This window comes from Propithecus coquereli, unplaced genomic scaffold (assembly GCF_000956105.1).
Source record: "Propithecus coquereli isolate 6110/MARCELLA unplaced genomic scaffold, Pcoq_1.0 Scaffold33, whole genome shotgun sequence".
Taxonomy (NCBI): domain Eukaryota; kingdom Metazoa; phylum Chordata; class Mammalia; order Primates; family Indriidae; genus Propithecus; species Propithecus coquereli.
The window spans coordinates 8853873-8867286 of NW_012148952.1; the positions used below are offsets into that span (position 1 = coordinate 8853873).

General features: G+C 33.0%; 1 protein-coding gene across 3 annotated transcripts in view; it reads left to right on the forward strand.

Moving 5' to 3' along the window:
- Positions 1-11455, forward strand: part of ACTR3 (ARP3 actin-related protein 3 homolog (yeast)) — a 67674-nt gene extending 56219 nt beyond the window's left edge. For all 3 annotated transcript variants that reach the window (XM_012650522.1, XM_012650524.1, XM_012650523.1), the window contains 4 exons: positions 4313-4405; positions 4611-4736; positions 8971-9054; positions 10216-11455. In XM_012650522.1, coding sequence (XP_012505976.1) covers positions 4313-4405; positions 4611-4736; positions 8971-9054; positions 10216-10311 — 399 coding nt within the window. In that variant the 3' untranslated portion in view covers positions 10312-11455. The remainder of the gene's footprint in view (positions 1-4312; positions 4406-4610; positions 4737-8970; positions 9055-10215) is intronic.
- Positions 11456-13414: the final 1959 nt, after the last annotated feature.

Sequence of the window (13414 nt, forward strand, 5' to 3'; positions counted from 1 at the left end):
CTAGCTTGCCAAATTTCATTGCTGATTTTCCTTTTCTCTCTACTTTTTGAATTATGCCTTTTTAAAAATTATCTTTACTGGTGCTTTCAGTAGAGTTTTGAGAGAGAACAAAATTGGGTATGGTGTTTTAGTTCACCATGTTTTCTCAGAATAGACCTGTTTTTTGTATTATTTGAACTGTGTCGCTTCCCAAGTGGATTTTAAGATTCTTTTTTTTTTCTTGTAATTTTAGATACTTTGGTGTCCTAGTTCCTCTGGCATTTGAAGGATTCACTTAGTGTTTTGTTCTGGCAAGATGAAATTGTGGACATTTGAACCGTCCAGTACTTGAATACTGAAGATAAAATGTATGAAACAGGCAGGAAATTTATTTTTGTACGGTTAAGTTCATCACAAATACTGGAAAGAGTTTTTTTAGAAGGTGTGGGTTTGGCTTGTACATTTTTTTTTTTTAAAGGAAATTAAATTTTCTGACAAGCCATCCTACGTTTTTAAAGCTTGTATAGTAAATTTCCAGATACAGGAAAGATTGGGACTATGTTTACTTGTGTATATTTGCTACTCCTTACATTTTTTAGAGGACAGAAAAGATAGAGAGGCTTCCTTGTTAGTCTCTTCTAATGTTCTCAGTATCAGTAATCTTCAGATCAGGGAGTAGTTAGAGGCAAGACTGACCCTTTTTCTAAAAGTGAAAGAAAAGGCCTAAAAATATTATTAGGGACCCTAGATTGAACCTATTATTATTAAAGTATTAAATAATCTCTATCAATTTATTGTTAATTTGTTTATTGTTAATTCTTTTTTTCTTAATTTATTTACTAAATATTAATTGCTTGCTGCTTTACTACATATTCTTCACCTGGTTCTCACTTGGGGTTCTGCTGCACAGTGGTCCTTATACTTTTTCCAAATATATGCTTAAGTCAGACTTCATTTCTTTCTAAATCAGAATTTCTGTGGTGGATCCAGAGTGTGCAAATATTTAAAGGTTCTGTAAATTTCTTTTTGTGCATTGGTAATTAACAACTACTGTGAAAAGGACACAGATACAGGAATGAATGACCCTTTTCCTTCCTTTTACTTACTCATGGTGTAGCAGATAAATTATCATATAGGTAGGAGAAGGATTATGGGAAGGCTTATTTGTATGTGTTATTATTTTAGGTAAATACTGGAGTATGGCCAACAAAGAACAATACAGAGATTTTACACGTTCTACATTAACAGTTGATTAGATAACATTTTTAAAAATGAATGTTATAGAACACATTATTATCAAATTGTTAATATTCTCTGTCCAGATTTGGGGGAAATTAAATCTCTTTTTTTTTTTATAGTTAGAGCAAATGACAGATTCTCAGGTTTAAGTGTCACTATGGGATCATAAACACATAATATTTTGAGAATTAAAGGCTCTTTAGAGATTTCACAGTCTAAAGCCATGAAAGGTTGTATACGATCATGAATGTAATCATGGAAAATAAATTTTTTAGGATTCCAGTTCTGCTTTTCCACTTAATCTGTAACTAAACCATTCTCTGCCTGCACATGAGCTTGTTTTTAAATGACCTGTAGAGCCAGCTGAGTTAAGCTATATTGTTCTGCCGTATCCCTGACAGATAAGACATACCCTAGTCTGTAGGTTGGGCTATCCAGGCTCAGTATGAGCCACACTTCCATACCACTGTATATCCCTCACTCCTTAGCATGCTTCAAAAAGATAGAAAGATAGATTTTGGCTGCCAGTTTCTTTTCTTTTAAATGGTAATAGATGTTAGTAGAATAGTGATATTTTGCTTCATCTAAATTAAAAGATTTTATATCATTAGTCTTCGCTTTGGTAACATTGTATGCAAAGGCTCTAACTAATTTAAAACTAATCTTAAAAACTGGAAAAAATTGACACATGTCTATAATAATTATCAATACATTTATAGAATCAGTTTAATAAACAACGGAATATTGTCTCTCCCATTAGGGCGAGACAATAAAAATGAGAGGCTGAGAGATGTAGACACTATTTTAAGTTTTATTCATTTTAATAAACTACACTTTATTTTTGACTAATTAGAGCTAGATTTTGAACTTTCATTTTTATACTAGGAAAAAGCCCACTAGAATTTCCTTTTCAATTATAAAGAGCAATGCATGGCAACTTACATATATGTTTGGAAGCTACTAGTAAAGTGAGATCTTTGTTTCAGAATTTAAGTTTAATTCTCAGATCTAGCATTTGAAAACTTTTCAATGTTTTCCTCTTTTGTAGTTACTCTCAGGAAATATTTCAGTATGGTTTAGGAGAGGCATACGTGTGCACATAAAAATAAATGATCGGGAAGAAAGGAGGCCTTCTCTAATATTATTTCTCTGTGTATAAGACCTCTTTATTGTAAATATTAATGTCCATTAATATTGTTTTTATGTCCATTCCATAGTGCTTTTAACTGTCAAATAACTTTCTATCTCAAATCTACCTACCTAAACAATCTGTTTAAAAAAAATATTTTGGCTGGACGTAGTGGCTTACGTCTGTAATCCTAGCATTTTGGGAGGCCAAGGCAGGAAGATTGCTTGCGCTCAGGAGTTCAAGAGCAGCCTGAGCAAGAGCAAGACCCTGTCTCTACTAAAAACAGAAAAATTAGCTGGAAGTGGTGGTATACACTTGTAGTCCCAGCTACTTGGGAGGCTGAGGCAGGAGGATCGCTTGAGCCCAGGAGTTTGAGGTTGCAGTGAGCTATGATGACACCACTGCACTCTACCCGGGGGGCAACAGAGCGAGAGTCTGTCTCAAAACAAACAAACAAACAAAAAAATTGAAAGTATGCTATAGAACACATATGTACCTACATGACAAGTAAGCACATGCTAATATTTTCATATTTCTTGTTAATGAGTTTTTCTGTTTTTAAGAAATAGTAGTATCCCCAGACCCTTTCCTTTTTCTACTTCCTTTTCATTCTTTCTCCTCCTTTCTCTTGAGGAAGAAGAAAATTTACTAATGTGAATTTGATGTATATATGGTCCATGTTTTTACATGTATCCAAAAAGTATATATTTTCAAAGATTAAAATAGGTGGAATCATTCAAGGTTTTTTAAAGTTAGTTTTTTAAAAATGAGTTTTCTTTTGAGTATCACCTATTTGAAAATATGTATGTTTATTTAGACTGTGGTATGTCATCATGAATGTACAGTTGAGTCTCTCATCATTGAAAGTAGATATTCCATAAAGTCCTCAAGAACACTGAATTAGTGAATACTGTACCATTGCTCCTGGTGAAATACAGGGTTAGATTTCTGCGAGCCTCTGGCCACATTTTAGTCATCCCATTAATGCATAACCTTGTTTTATGTGTGTTTCTGTTTTAAAAGCAATTTATTTAGTATGTATCATTCATTTATTAGCATTGAACCAACAGCCAAAGCACTAGAACAATGCCTGAAGAAAGCTATTTATAAGATAACTTTGCATTTTCTCTGTAAGACACATCATGGCCTTATTGTGCTTAGGAACTCTAGACAGCACTTCATCACTATGCTTGGGAATCATTTTAAACAGTGAAACCACAAAAAAAATGTGAAAACTGTGGCACTAAATAGACTGTGAAAAGGGCACTTATTTACAATATGAGAGCTGAAACAAGAAGGCAGGGTGTCACCATATTCAACCTCAACTGGGAATGTGCACATCGGTAGACTCAAATTTTCATTGCTCTACACAGGTACATGTACATCAATGACTGCATGTTGATTTTGGGGTTATAAATAAGTTTTGACAAGTAGGCAGATTTGCAAATATGGCATTCATGAATAATGAGGATAAACTACATAACATTTATTTATTTCATTCCTTATTGATGGATTTATGGGTTATTTTTGCTTTTATCTACAGGCTGTGGCAGATATTTCTTCAGGGTGTGTTCTAAGAAGTGGAGTTAGTAGTATGTGCATTAAAAATTTTATTGGGTATTGCCAAATTGTTCTTTGAAGTGATACTTCGATGTATACCCTCATTATCAATTAACAGGAGTTCCCATTTACCCAGATTTTTACCAGCTCATAGTATATATGTGACTTTACATGTTTGCTATTCTGATGGTTATGAAATGGTATGTATCATTGTAATTTTGTTTGAATTTCTTCTGAAATCTCTGATTTCAGTGTCTTTAATTTGAATGTGTTAGAGACCAGCATTTATAGTTTCTAAAAGTTCTCTTGTTTTTAAACTGAAAACACTTTTTCTTAACTTTTTGTTGTATTTACATCAGCAGTGATCTGATCTCTAACATAAATCCAACTTGACTTATTTTTCAGTTTGCCAATCCAGACTTCACACAACCTATCTCAGAAGTTGTAGATGAAGTAATTCAGAATTGTCCTATTGATGTCAGACGTCCCCTCTACAAGGTCAGTATTTATAGCAAAATTGTTATTCAAGGTTATACTTTTAAAAAACTTTATTTTCTGTCCATTGTTAAAATTAAACATTGTCAAATTAAACATTTCTCTTAAAAAGGATTTAATAGAATTTTAGTATTGTTTATTGTGTCTTTAAATTTTTCTTTCTTTTTAAATAAATGTCATATTTATTTATTTATTTCCACTAATACAGAATATTGTCCTCTCTGGAGGTTCAACCATGTTCAGAGACTTTGGACGTCGCTTGCAAAGAGATTTGAAAAGAACTGTAGATGCCAGGCTGAAATTAAGTGAGGAATTGAGTGGTGGTAGATTGAAGGTTGGTTTTCTCATTTATTGGTGGGAAGGTTAAGGGTGCCTGGATTATTATAATGGAGATGGGAAATGTTCGCCAACATTTGCTCTTATTTAGGAAGAGCAAAGGAACCTATCAGGTATTGTAGTGGAAAGTAGTTAATTTTATAGGTTCATGTCTATAATATTCTGGGTCATTTGATTCTTGTAGGATATTGTCTGCATTTCTGGAAAATAATTGTTAGTATAGTGGTGAGAAAGATTTTTTTGACATCTCTCAAAATGATCTATATAGTAGATTTCTTTGCATATTCCAGCAATAAGATTCATTATGGATCCACAAAATTTTAAATACCACTATAGAAGGACAACAAAGCAGAATTGAGAGAGACACTGATGTTGAGTGGTCAAGCCTGCTTTCAAAAACTGACTCTAGCTCCCACGTAGCAGCTTCATGTGTGCAAATTGGTGGTTTAACAAAGCAGCCTTTCTTTTACATGCCCTGGACCTTTGGGCTTGATGTCAAAAAATCAAAATTAATTTTAAATTCTCTTATATCTGCTTTCTGTATCTATGAGACAAATTTTCAGTAAATATTTTTTCGTCCTTGTTAAATATTGAAACAAAACATTGATTCAGAGACTAACTTGCTAAATAAAACACATGTCATTCTTCTTAGAAAATTACCAAGAATCAGAGCTCCATCTGAGACTACCACAATTATTCAAAATTACCTCAAAGTTAAAGTATAACACTTTTGAGTTTGCTGCTTGTTGAGAAATTGCATGACAGGTGACTGTTATCTTAAATAAATCTATTCCTAGAAGTGTAGTATGAAAGTGTATGTTTTGGGTGGGAGGCAAAGTATTATCGAGCTGTATGCATAATGGCATGACTTCACACTTGAGGCAGTCTGCTCAGGTAACAGAGTTTTAAAATGTTGCCTTTGTTTTTGCACCCCTTTCTCAACCAGCTCACCCACCCATCCATCCATCTACCTACCCACCCACCCACCTATTCACATGCCTATCCACCTACCTATCTACCTAAAAAAGAAAGTCAGTGGGTTTAACAAGTGCAATTTTAAATTCTCTGTACTGGGAATAACACTAATTGTGTTGATTATGTGAACGTGGTGGATGTTGTGAGTTTTTTCAGTTCTTTGTTAGAACACTTAAAAGATTAAAGTGAATTAATTGTCTTAATAGTCTGGTTGTAGATATAAGTTGTTTTTAATGACTTATTATAGATAGATCAAATGAAGAAAACAATGCTGTATGTTTTTGTGTATAGTATTTTAATAAAGTAAGAAGGTTTAGGCCAGGCGCGGTGGCTCACGCCTGTAATCCTAGCACTCTGGGAGGCTGAGGCGGATGGATTGTTTGAGCTCAGGAGTTCGAGACCAGCCTGAGCAAGAGCGAGACCCCGTCTCTACTAAAAATAGAAAGAAATTAATTGGACAACTAAAAATATATAGAAAAAATTAGCTGGGCATGGTGGCGCATGCCTATAGTCCCAGCTACTCGGGAGGCTGAGGCAGAAGGATTGCTTGAGCCCAGGAGTTTGAGGTTGCTGTGAGCTAAGCTGACGCCATGGCACTCTATCCCGGGTAACACAGTGAGACTCTGTCTCAAAAAAAAAAAAAAAGGAATGTTTAACATATTTTCAAGCTTCTTGTACATTTGTAAATAAGAACTGAATTTCCCTAGTGATGTCAGCACTGTACTGGCATATCTAAAGATACAAATTGAGTATGCCTTGCCAAAAATGCTTGGGACCAGAAGTGTTTCAGATGGATTTTTTTTTGGATTTTGGAATATTTGCTTTATATACCGGTTCAGCATCCCTGAACCAAAAATCTGAAATCTGAAATGCTCCAATAAATATCTTTTTTGAGCATCATGTCAACACTGAAAAAGTTTCAGATTTTGGAGCATTTTCGATTTTTGGACTTGGGGTGCTCATCATGTATAGGAAAAACTGTATTCTGGAGGACTCTGCCTTCTTCACTCTAATTTTACTTGATAGAAACGTTTAAGGATCTTCATGTCTTTACATATCTGTATCTATATCTCGCTTTATTCTCCTTTAATCTATAGTTTTTGATGGCCGCCAAACAGCTTTTTTTTTTTTTAAATAAAAGTACGTTGTAACTTTTTATGAGATGTGAGTTGTAAAAATTTTTATTTTGAAATAATTTCATACTTACAGAAAAGTTGCAAAACCTAGGAATTCTCATACACCATTCACCTAGATTCCCCAAACGTTAGTATTTTACCACATTGCTTTGTCATTGTTTCTATAAATGTGTGTCTACACTTGCGTGTGCATACACAGACACAGAATAATTTGAAAATGTGATGGTTCATTACCCCTAAATATTTAATATATTTCTTAAAAACAAGAACATTACAGTTAGCAAAATCTTGAAATCAGCCTTGATACAGTACTGTTATCTAGCTGTAGAACTGACTGAAATCTTACCACTTGTTTCACATTGATATTGTTTATAGCAAAAGAAAAACAAAATAATTTTTTTTCTGGTCCAGGATCCAGTTAAGGATCACATGTTTCATTTAGTTATTGTGCCCCTTCAATCTGGAACAGTTAGTTACTCATTGTTTGTTGTCTTTCCTGACCTTAACATTTTTGAACAGTACAGGACATTTATTTTATAAAATGTCCTTCAATTTGGGTTTGTTTGTTGTTTCTACATGATTAGGTCCTCATTATGTTCTTTTGGCAGTGATAACCACAGAAGTAATACTGTATCATTTTTAGTGCATTGTATCAATAGATGCATGATATGATTTGTCCCATATGTTAACTTTGAGCACTTGGTTAAAGTGTTTGCCAGGTTTATTTAATATATGTTATTATTTTTTACTTTATATTTAATAAAAATCTTATGGGGAGAAACTTTCAGTAACTGTCCTTTCTCTCATTAAACTTTTTTTTCTCTTTTTTCTCATTAAACTTTTAACCACTGGTTTTAGCATCCATTGTCATTCTTTTCTAAAATAGTTAATTATTATGGTAGTTGCCAAATGATATTTACAAATTCCATCATTCCTTCAGTGTGTCTTAGTTTCATTTTACTGTAAGGGTTTCCTCCTCTCCCACATTCATTCTTTCAGTAATATCTGTATGAACTGATTTCTCATTATTTTATGAGCTATATAATTAATATAATTGTGCTATCATAATATCACTAATATCATTAATATCATTAATTTTGATGCTCAGATTTTTTTCAGACTTGGCCAGTGGAAGCCAAGTGGCTCTTATGGTTTTTTTTTTGATGCAGCCCCACTCTTCTTTGTGTACGTCCTTACTTCCTGGTACAGTAAGATGTTTCAGGCTGATCTTGTACTTTCTTTCTGGTTCTGAAATCAGCTCCTCCTTCCCCCCACCCTTTCCCCCAAAGACACCCTTGTTCCTTTTAGTGGAGAATGTTATGAAGAAACCAAGTTTTGGGCACTAAGTATGCTTATTGTTATTGGGATATCACCATATCTAGGCCTTCTTGGTGGTCAGAGGTGGGATGTGTGTGTGCACATCTATACCTAGTTTTCTGTATAAATGAAAACCCATGAATTTATAGTGATGCCTCCAGTTCCAGAATACCAGAGGGTTCATTCTAGCTTTCTGCCTTTCCATTTTGTAATACCCTTCTCTGACGGTGAGAAACCTGGCTCCTGTTCCACAATAGCTTTATGTTTTTGTTTAATCCTGAAATATGTATGTAATAGTTCCAAAATTGTTAATCCATACCACTGTGAAAAATAGACCTACTAACTAGAGTTCAATATTGTCATAGTTGTTATCTTCAGCCTGAGGGCATAGAGTCACAACACTGTATTCACAAGTGACTGGGGATAGTCTCTTCCCTCACTTCAGTGTGGTCATGTATTCACAAAATATAATTAGTTTATTTATTTCTATTCTGTTTTGCTTCATGCACATCCCCTTCTTTTAAAGTTTTATTTGTTTTTGAATATGTAAAACATGAGCATGGTTCTAAAAATTTGAACTGTATAAAATATGCGCTCGTTATTATTTTCCTTCCTTCCATTCTATCCTACTCTCATCCTTGTCTTTTCCAGTGTTCCCAGTTATTTCTGTTTTATAAGATGTCACCTGTATTTAGTGTAAATATTATTTTTGTGTATGTACATTTAAGGTTAAATGACAAATTGCTCTTTGAATTTACTACTGAAATGATCTTACTATGTCTTTTTTTTTTGTTTGTTTTTTAGCCAAAACCTATTGATGTACAAGTCATTACACACCACATGCAGCGATACGCAGTTTGGTTTGGAGGATCAATGCTGGCTTCCACGGTGAGTGTAATGAATCTTACGGCTAAATTATGATTTTTTTTTCTTTTTTTAGGTAGATGAGTCCATCAGTACTTAGAGAAAAACATAGCATGTTCTTTTAAATTTATTAAAATATAGCATAAGAAACTTTTAAAATTGTATACATATGTACATAGTATTTTAAAAACTGGAAGTCATTTGAATTTAATTTTCATATATATGTTTTAGCTCACTAGACATTATTTTAGAGGGAGCATTTTATACCATGTTTTTAAATTTATCTATAGGGAAAATTTCTTTAAAGCTGTGGTAATTTAGTTATCAGAAGGGCATTGTTTTTTCTGTGCAAATATTTAAAAACATTAAGGTAAAAGTTATGTTTCATTGCATAGGAATTAGGATGTACTAAACTAAGTAAAGGGAATTGTTCTAAGAACCCTGTACTCAAATCAAAACGTCTTTAAAGCCCCCTTAAAAGGTTGTTATAATGTCATTACCCTGGTAAATACTGATGCATTGTCCTCGTTAATGCATGGAGTATTAAAATGAAGGAGCTTTTATCTGAATTATTCACTTACACAACTTTCAATGAATTTAAAACCATTTAAAAATGGGAGGTAAAATTTATTTTCTTTCTTAATTTTAATCATCTTCAATTGTGCCATATAACGTAGTTGAGTTTGTAACTTTGCCCCGAGAAATGAGGTAATACAGAGCATGGAAGCCTGTCTTTACCAGATCTTGAGTGAGGAAAGGCAGATGATCTAGCAATTTTTAGAACTAGATAAAAATTAGTCACAGCATTACTAGGAATAGTTTATCTGTACCTTAGGCTAATGCGGCTTCTTTAGATTATTGGTTCCATGCAAAGTGTGGGAAAGTCTCAGCAATACAGTCTGGACATTTGAGAACCTTTTATTCCTCAGAATTTCAAAATCTTAGGGGGAACAGGTGTTGGAGAGGAGGAGGGGGAGGACATGAGGTAAATGCTCTTTTCCAGTTCTGATAAAGATTTATAGCTGATTTTAAGTCATGGCTGCTAGAATTTCTAAGCTTTAAGTAACATCAGTGGACTATTAATAAACATTTTAGATTTAACATCTACTTTTAAAGCATCTCTTACAGTGTACTAAAAGATGATAGATTTTTAACCTTCATAAAAATATATATTTTTGTTTTCAGCCTGAGTTCTACCAAGTATGCCACACCAAAAAGGATTATGAAGAAATTGGACCTAGCATTTGTCGTCACAATCCAGTGTTTGGAGTCATGTCGTAAAATTGACTTCATAGTTTTTGGGGTTAGGGAGGTGGGGAAGAGATAATCTTTCTGATTACCTGTTTTGTCTGGATGGCTGGTTTTGAGGTTTTAAACCTGACTTGAAATAGTAAGACCAAACATTATTATACAGGAATATTTTAATAAGTGTATCATCATGAGATGTAGAAGAGAGTGAAAATGATTGTTTTTCTTTAGATTGAATATTTGAATCTTATGTGTAACAAAAAAGTGGGTTTTAGTTCTTTCTGTGCCCTAATATTTTGTATATTAATGAATTATCCAAGATTTGATGGGATTTATCAGTGTGTAGATAGCTCTATAATGCTTGAATTGTATACTTTTAAGTGTGCAATGCAAGAGCTTGTTTATATTTCATACTTTTTATACTTTGAGGAAAAAAGTCAAAGTAAAACTGTAGTATTTGAGGGGGAAAAAAAGTGACCAAGCAAAGGATAAATTAAAAAAATAGCCTCATGAGACTTGGCATACACCCTCATAGGATTCCAGTTATTATGAAGTGCTTCCATCCCCCTCCACCCCTTTCCCCCAAAAGGTTTTCTTTGCAAGTGCTTTTGGAATTAAGAGCTAGTATCTTGGATTAACTGATGCCTGCTAATGCTTTCTGATTACTCGCATTCTGTTTCTTGCTTTAAAAGGAAAGTAAAGACAAGACTGTTGGACCAGTATTGCAGTTCTGTAGTGTCATTTCTTATTAAAAAAACAAAACAAAATGATAATTTGATTACCAAAATTGCCATATTTAAAGCCTAACTACATTCTAATAAAGGCACAGATTTCTTTTTAATACTTGTTTCAAGTTCTTTAATCTCTTTATAAGTTAACTAATAAATCTATTTTCTTCAAACCTCTGCAATAGTTCTTTAAAATCACACGAGTTGGTTAGCAAGCTGACTTTTTTATGTGCTCTATACAAATATGTGTGAACTTTTAATATGTTGAGTGCTTTCATTTTGATAACTGGATCTCCATTTGATATTTTCATTTGTATAACTCATTTGCAGTCTGAAAAGATTTTTTAGTGCCAGTCCCTGACATATCATTGAAAGTTAATTTTCTTTGCATTTTAAAATATCTGGATCATGAAGAAAAAGTGATGAAAATAAATTAAAACTGAATTACCTTTTCTAATGGTTTTTTTAAGCAGTGTAATTCTACTTTGTGTTTATGTATTTGATTTCTATTTCTGTTGAAATATGGGAGTCATTGAAATCTCTATAATGTATATGGTAGAAATTTCTTGTGAACTTAAAATTTTACCAGTTATTTATAGAAGGGTAAAATGGGAAATGTTTTATAGGCTTTTTAGCAACAATATCAGCGAACAGTTGAACGCTGTTATTTATGAAAATAAAACATTAGGATTAGAATGTCTTTATTCAAAAGTTAAAGAACTCTGAAATGTTTTTGTTGTTTGTTTATACTGTAAAGGTAGAATTGGGGAGTAAACTTTAGCTTTTGTTTAGAGTGAATCTGAATATTTAAAATCTTATTAATCATTTATGTGAATCTTAATTCTTTGAGTGTGGTAGTAAAGGACAAACTGTCCTACGGTAGCAATAGTAGCAGCATCCATCAGTATCAATGATCTCCTTTTTTACTTGAAAAATTATTTCGTGAACGTTGTAAAAAACTATTCCAACAATACCAAAGAGAAGATAGTAAAAGCAGTTTTCTTTCCTACTCTAGCCTGTTTCATTTTCTCATCATTACACACGACTAGGAATGTCTTATATATCCTTGTATTTTTCTGTGCAGATAGAAATAAACATATAGCTCCCTTATTTTACACAAATAGGAACTCACTGGGTATGTACTGTTCTACCCTTTGCTTTTTCAAAGATCTTTTGATACAGAACTACATTGATAAGCAGTAAAGATGTGATCCTCATGGCCCATTAAAGTATTGTTAGTGTTGTCATAAATAGGTCTTTTCACCTAGGATGTTTGGGTAGTAAATGAATAAGCTAGAAAGACATGTTTATAAAGCCAGTTGATTACAATCTCAGGCGTACACATATAGAGTATAAGTATTTCGTGTTTAATGTGAAAACATGAAGGTCAAAAACTTCTTTAAGCTTATACTTATTTGGGAAACAAGAAAACTCCAACCTTTCTTGTGTCTTTCCTAATATCCCTTTTGCTATGCTTTTAGAGGAGTGAACTATAATATGATAGAAGAGCACTCTTGTTTGTTTTTATCTCTCTTTTGATTGTGTATCATTTTTTCAACTTATAGCAACTTCAGTTGTTTATGTGTAGAGGTCAGCCAAGATGAACTAAAATCTGTAACAACTGATTAAATGCCAAGCAACATAAGCATGGTACCGTGGAAAAGCGCCAACTGAGGCCAGTGATTGAAATATTTGGGTTCTACTAATTGATGACACAGCTCCTTCAACTTTGTTTTTTGTTAAAACATGGAAAATACATTTGTATAATCTTGGACAAATTCTTTGAACTCTCTGGACCTTAATTTATATATAAAGTGAGGTGTTATACTAGATTATACTGCAGTTTCTATCAGTTGTAAGAATATAGCCTAGCTTTTGTTTTTTTATTAGCAGGCTAGGTGCAAACCTAGCCTTTTCCATTGATTCATAAAGATGTTGTCTAACTTATCTTTTTTAATAGGCAGGGCTCTGATCAATTAGGAAATAGTAATGGACAGAAATAAAATTGCTGATCATTACATAACTTGATGCCTACTTTTTAAAATGTAAGCAATTTTTGACATCTTAACCCTTTAAACAGTAATACATGGCATATACCGTAAGTAATCACCCTGTTCTGACCTATCTTCTTTTCTAATAAGAGATAAGATGGTTATCTATTCAGGTCCCCAACCCAATTTTTGGTTTGTTTTCAAAGCTACTTAAACAGGTCAAAATAACTGCTCTTGCAGATATTTCTAGAAATATCTTCAGAAATAATGTGACATATAGGGATAGTAGGTCATTATGCTCTTTATTCTTTATTTCTACAGAGAAGTCCTAAAAGTTATATAAATAAAAACTTTCTTCCTTTTTCAAGTAATCCTAAAGATGGTGCCAGAGTATTTGTAAAATTACTGAGAAAAGTT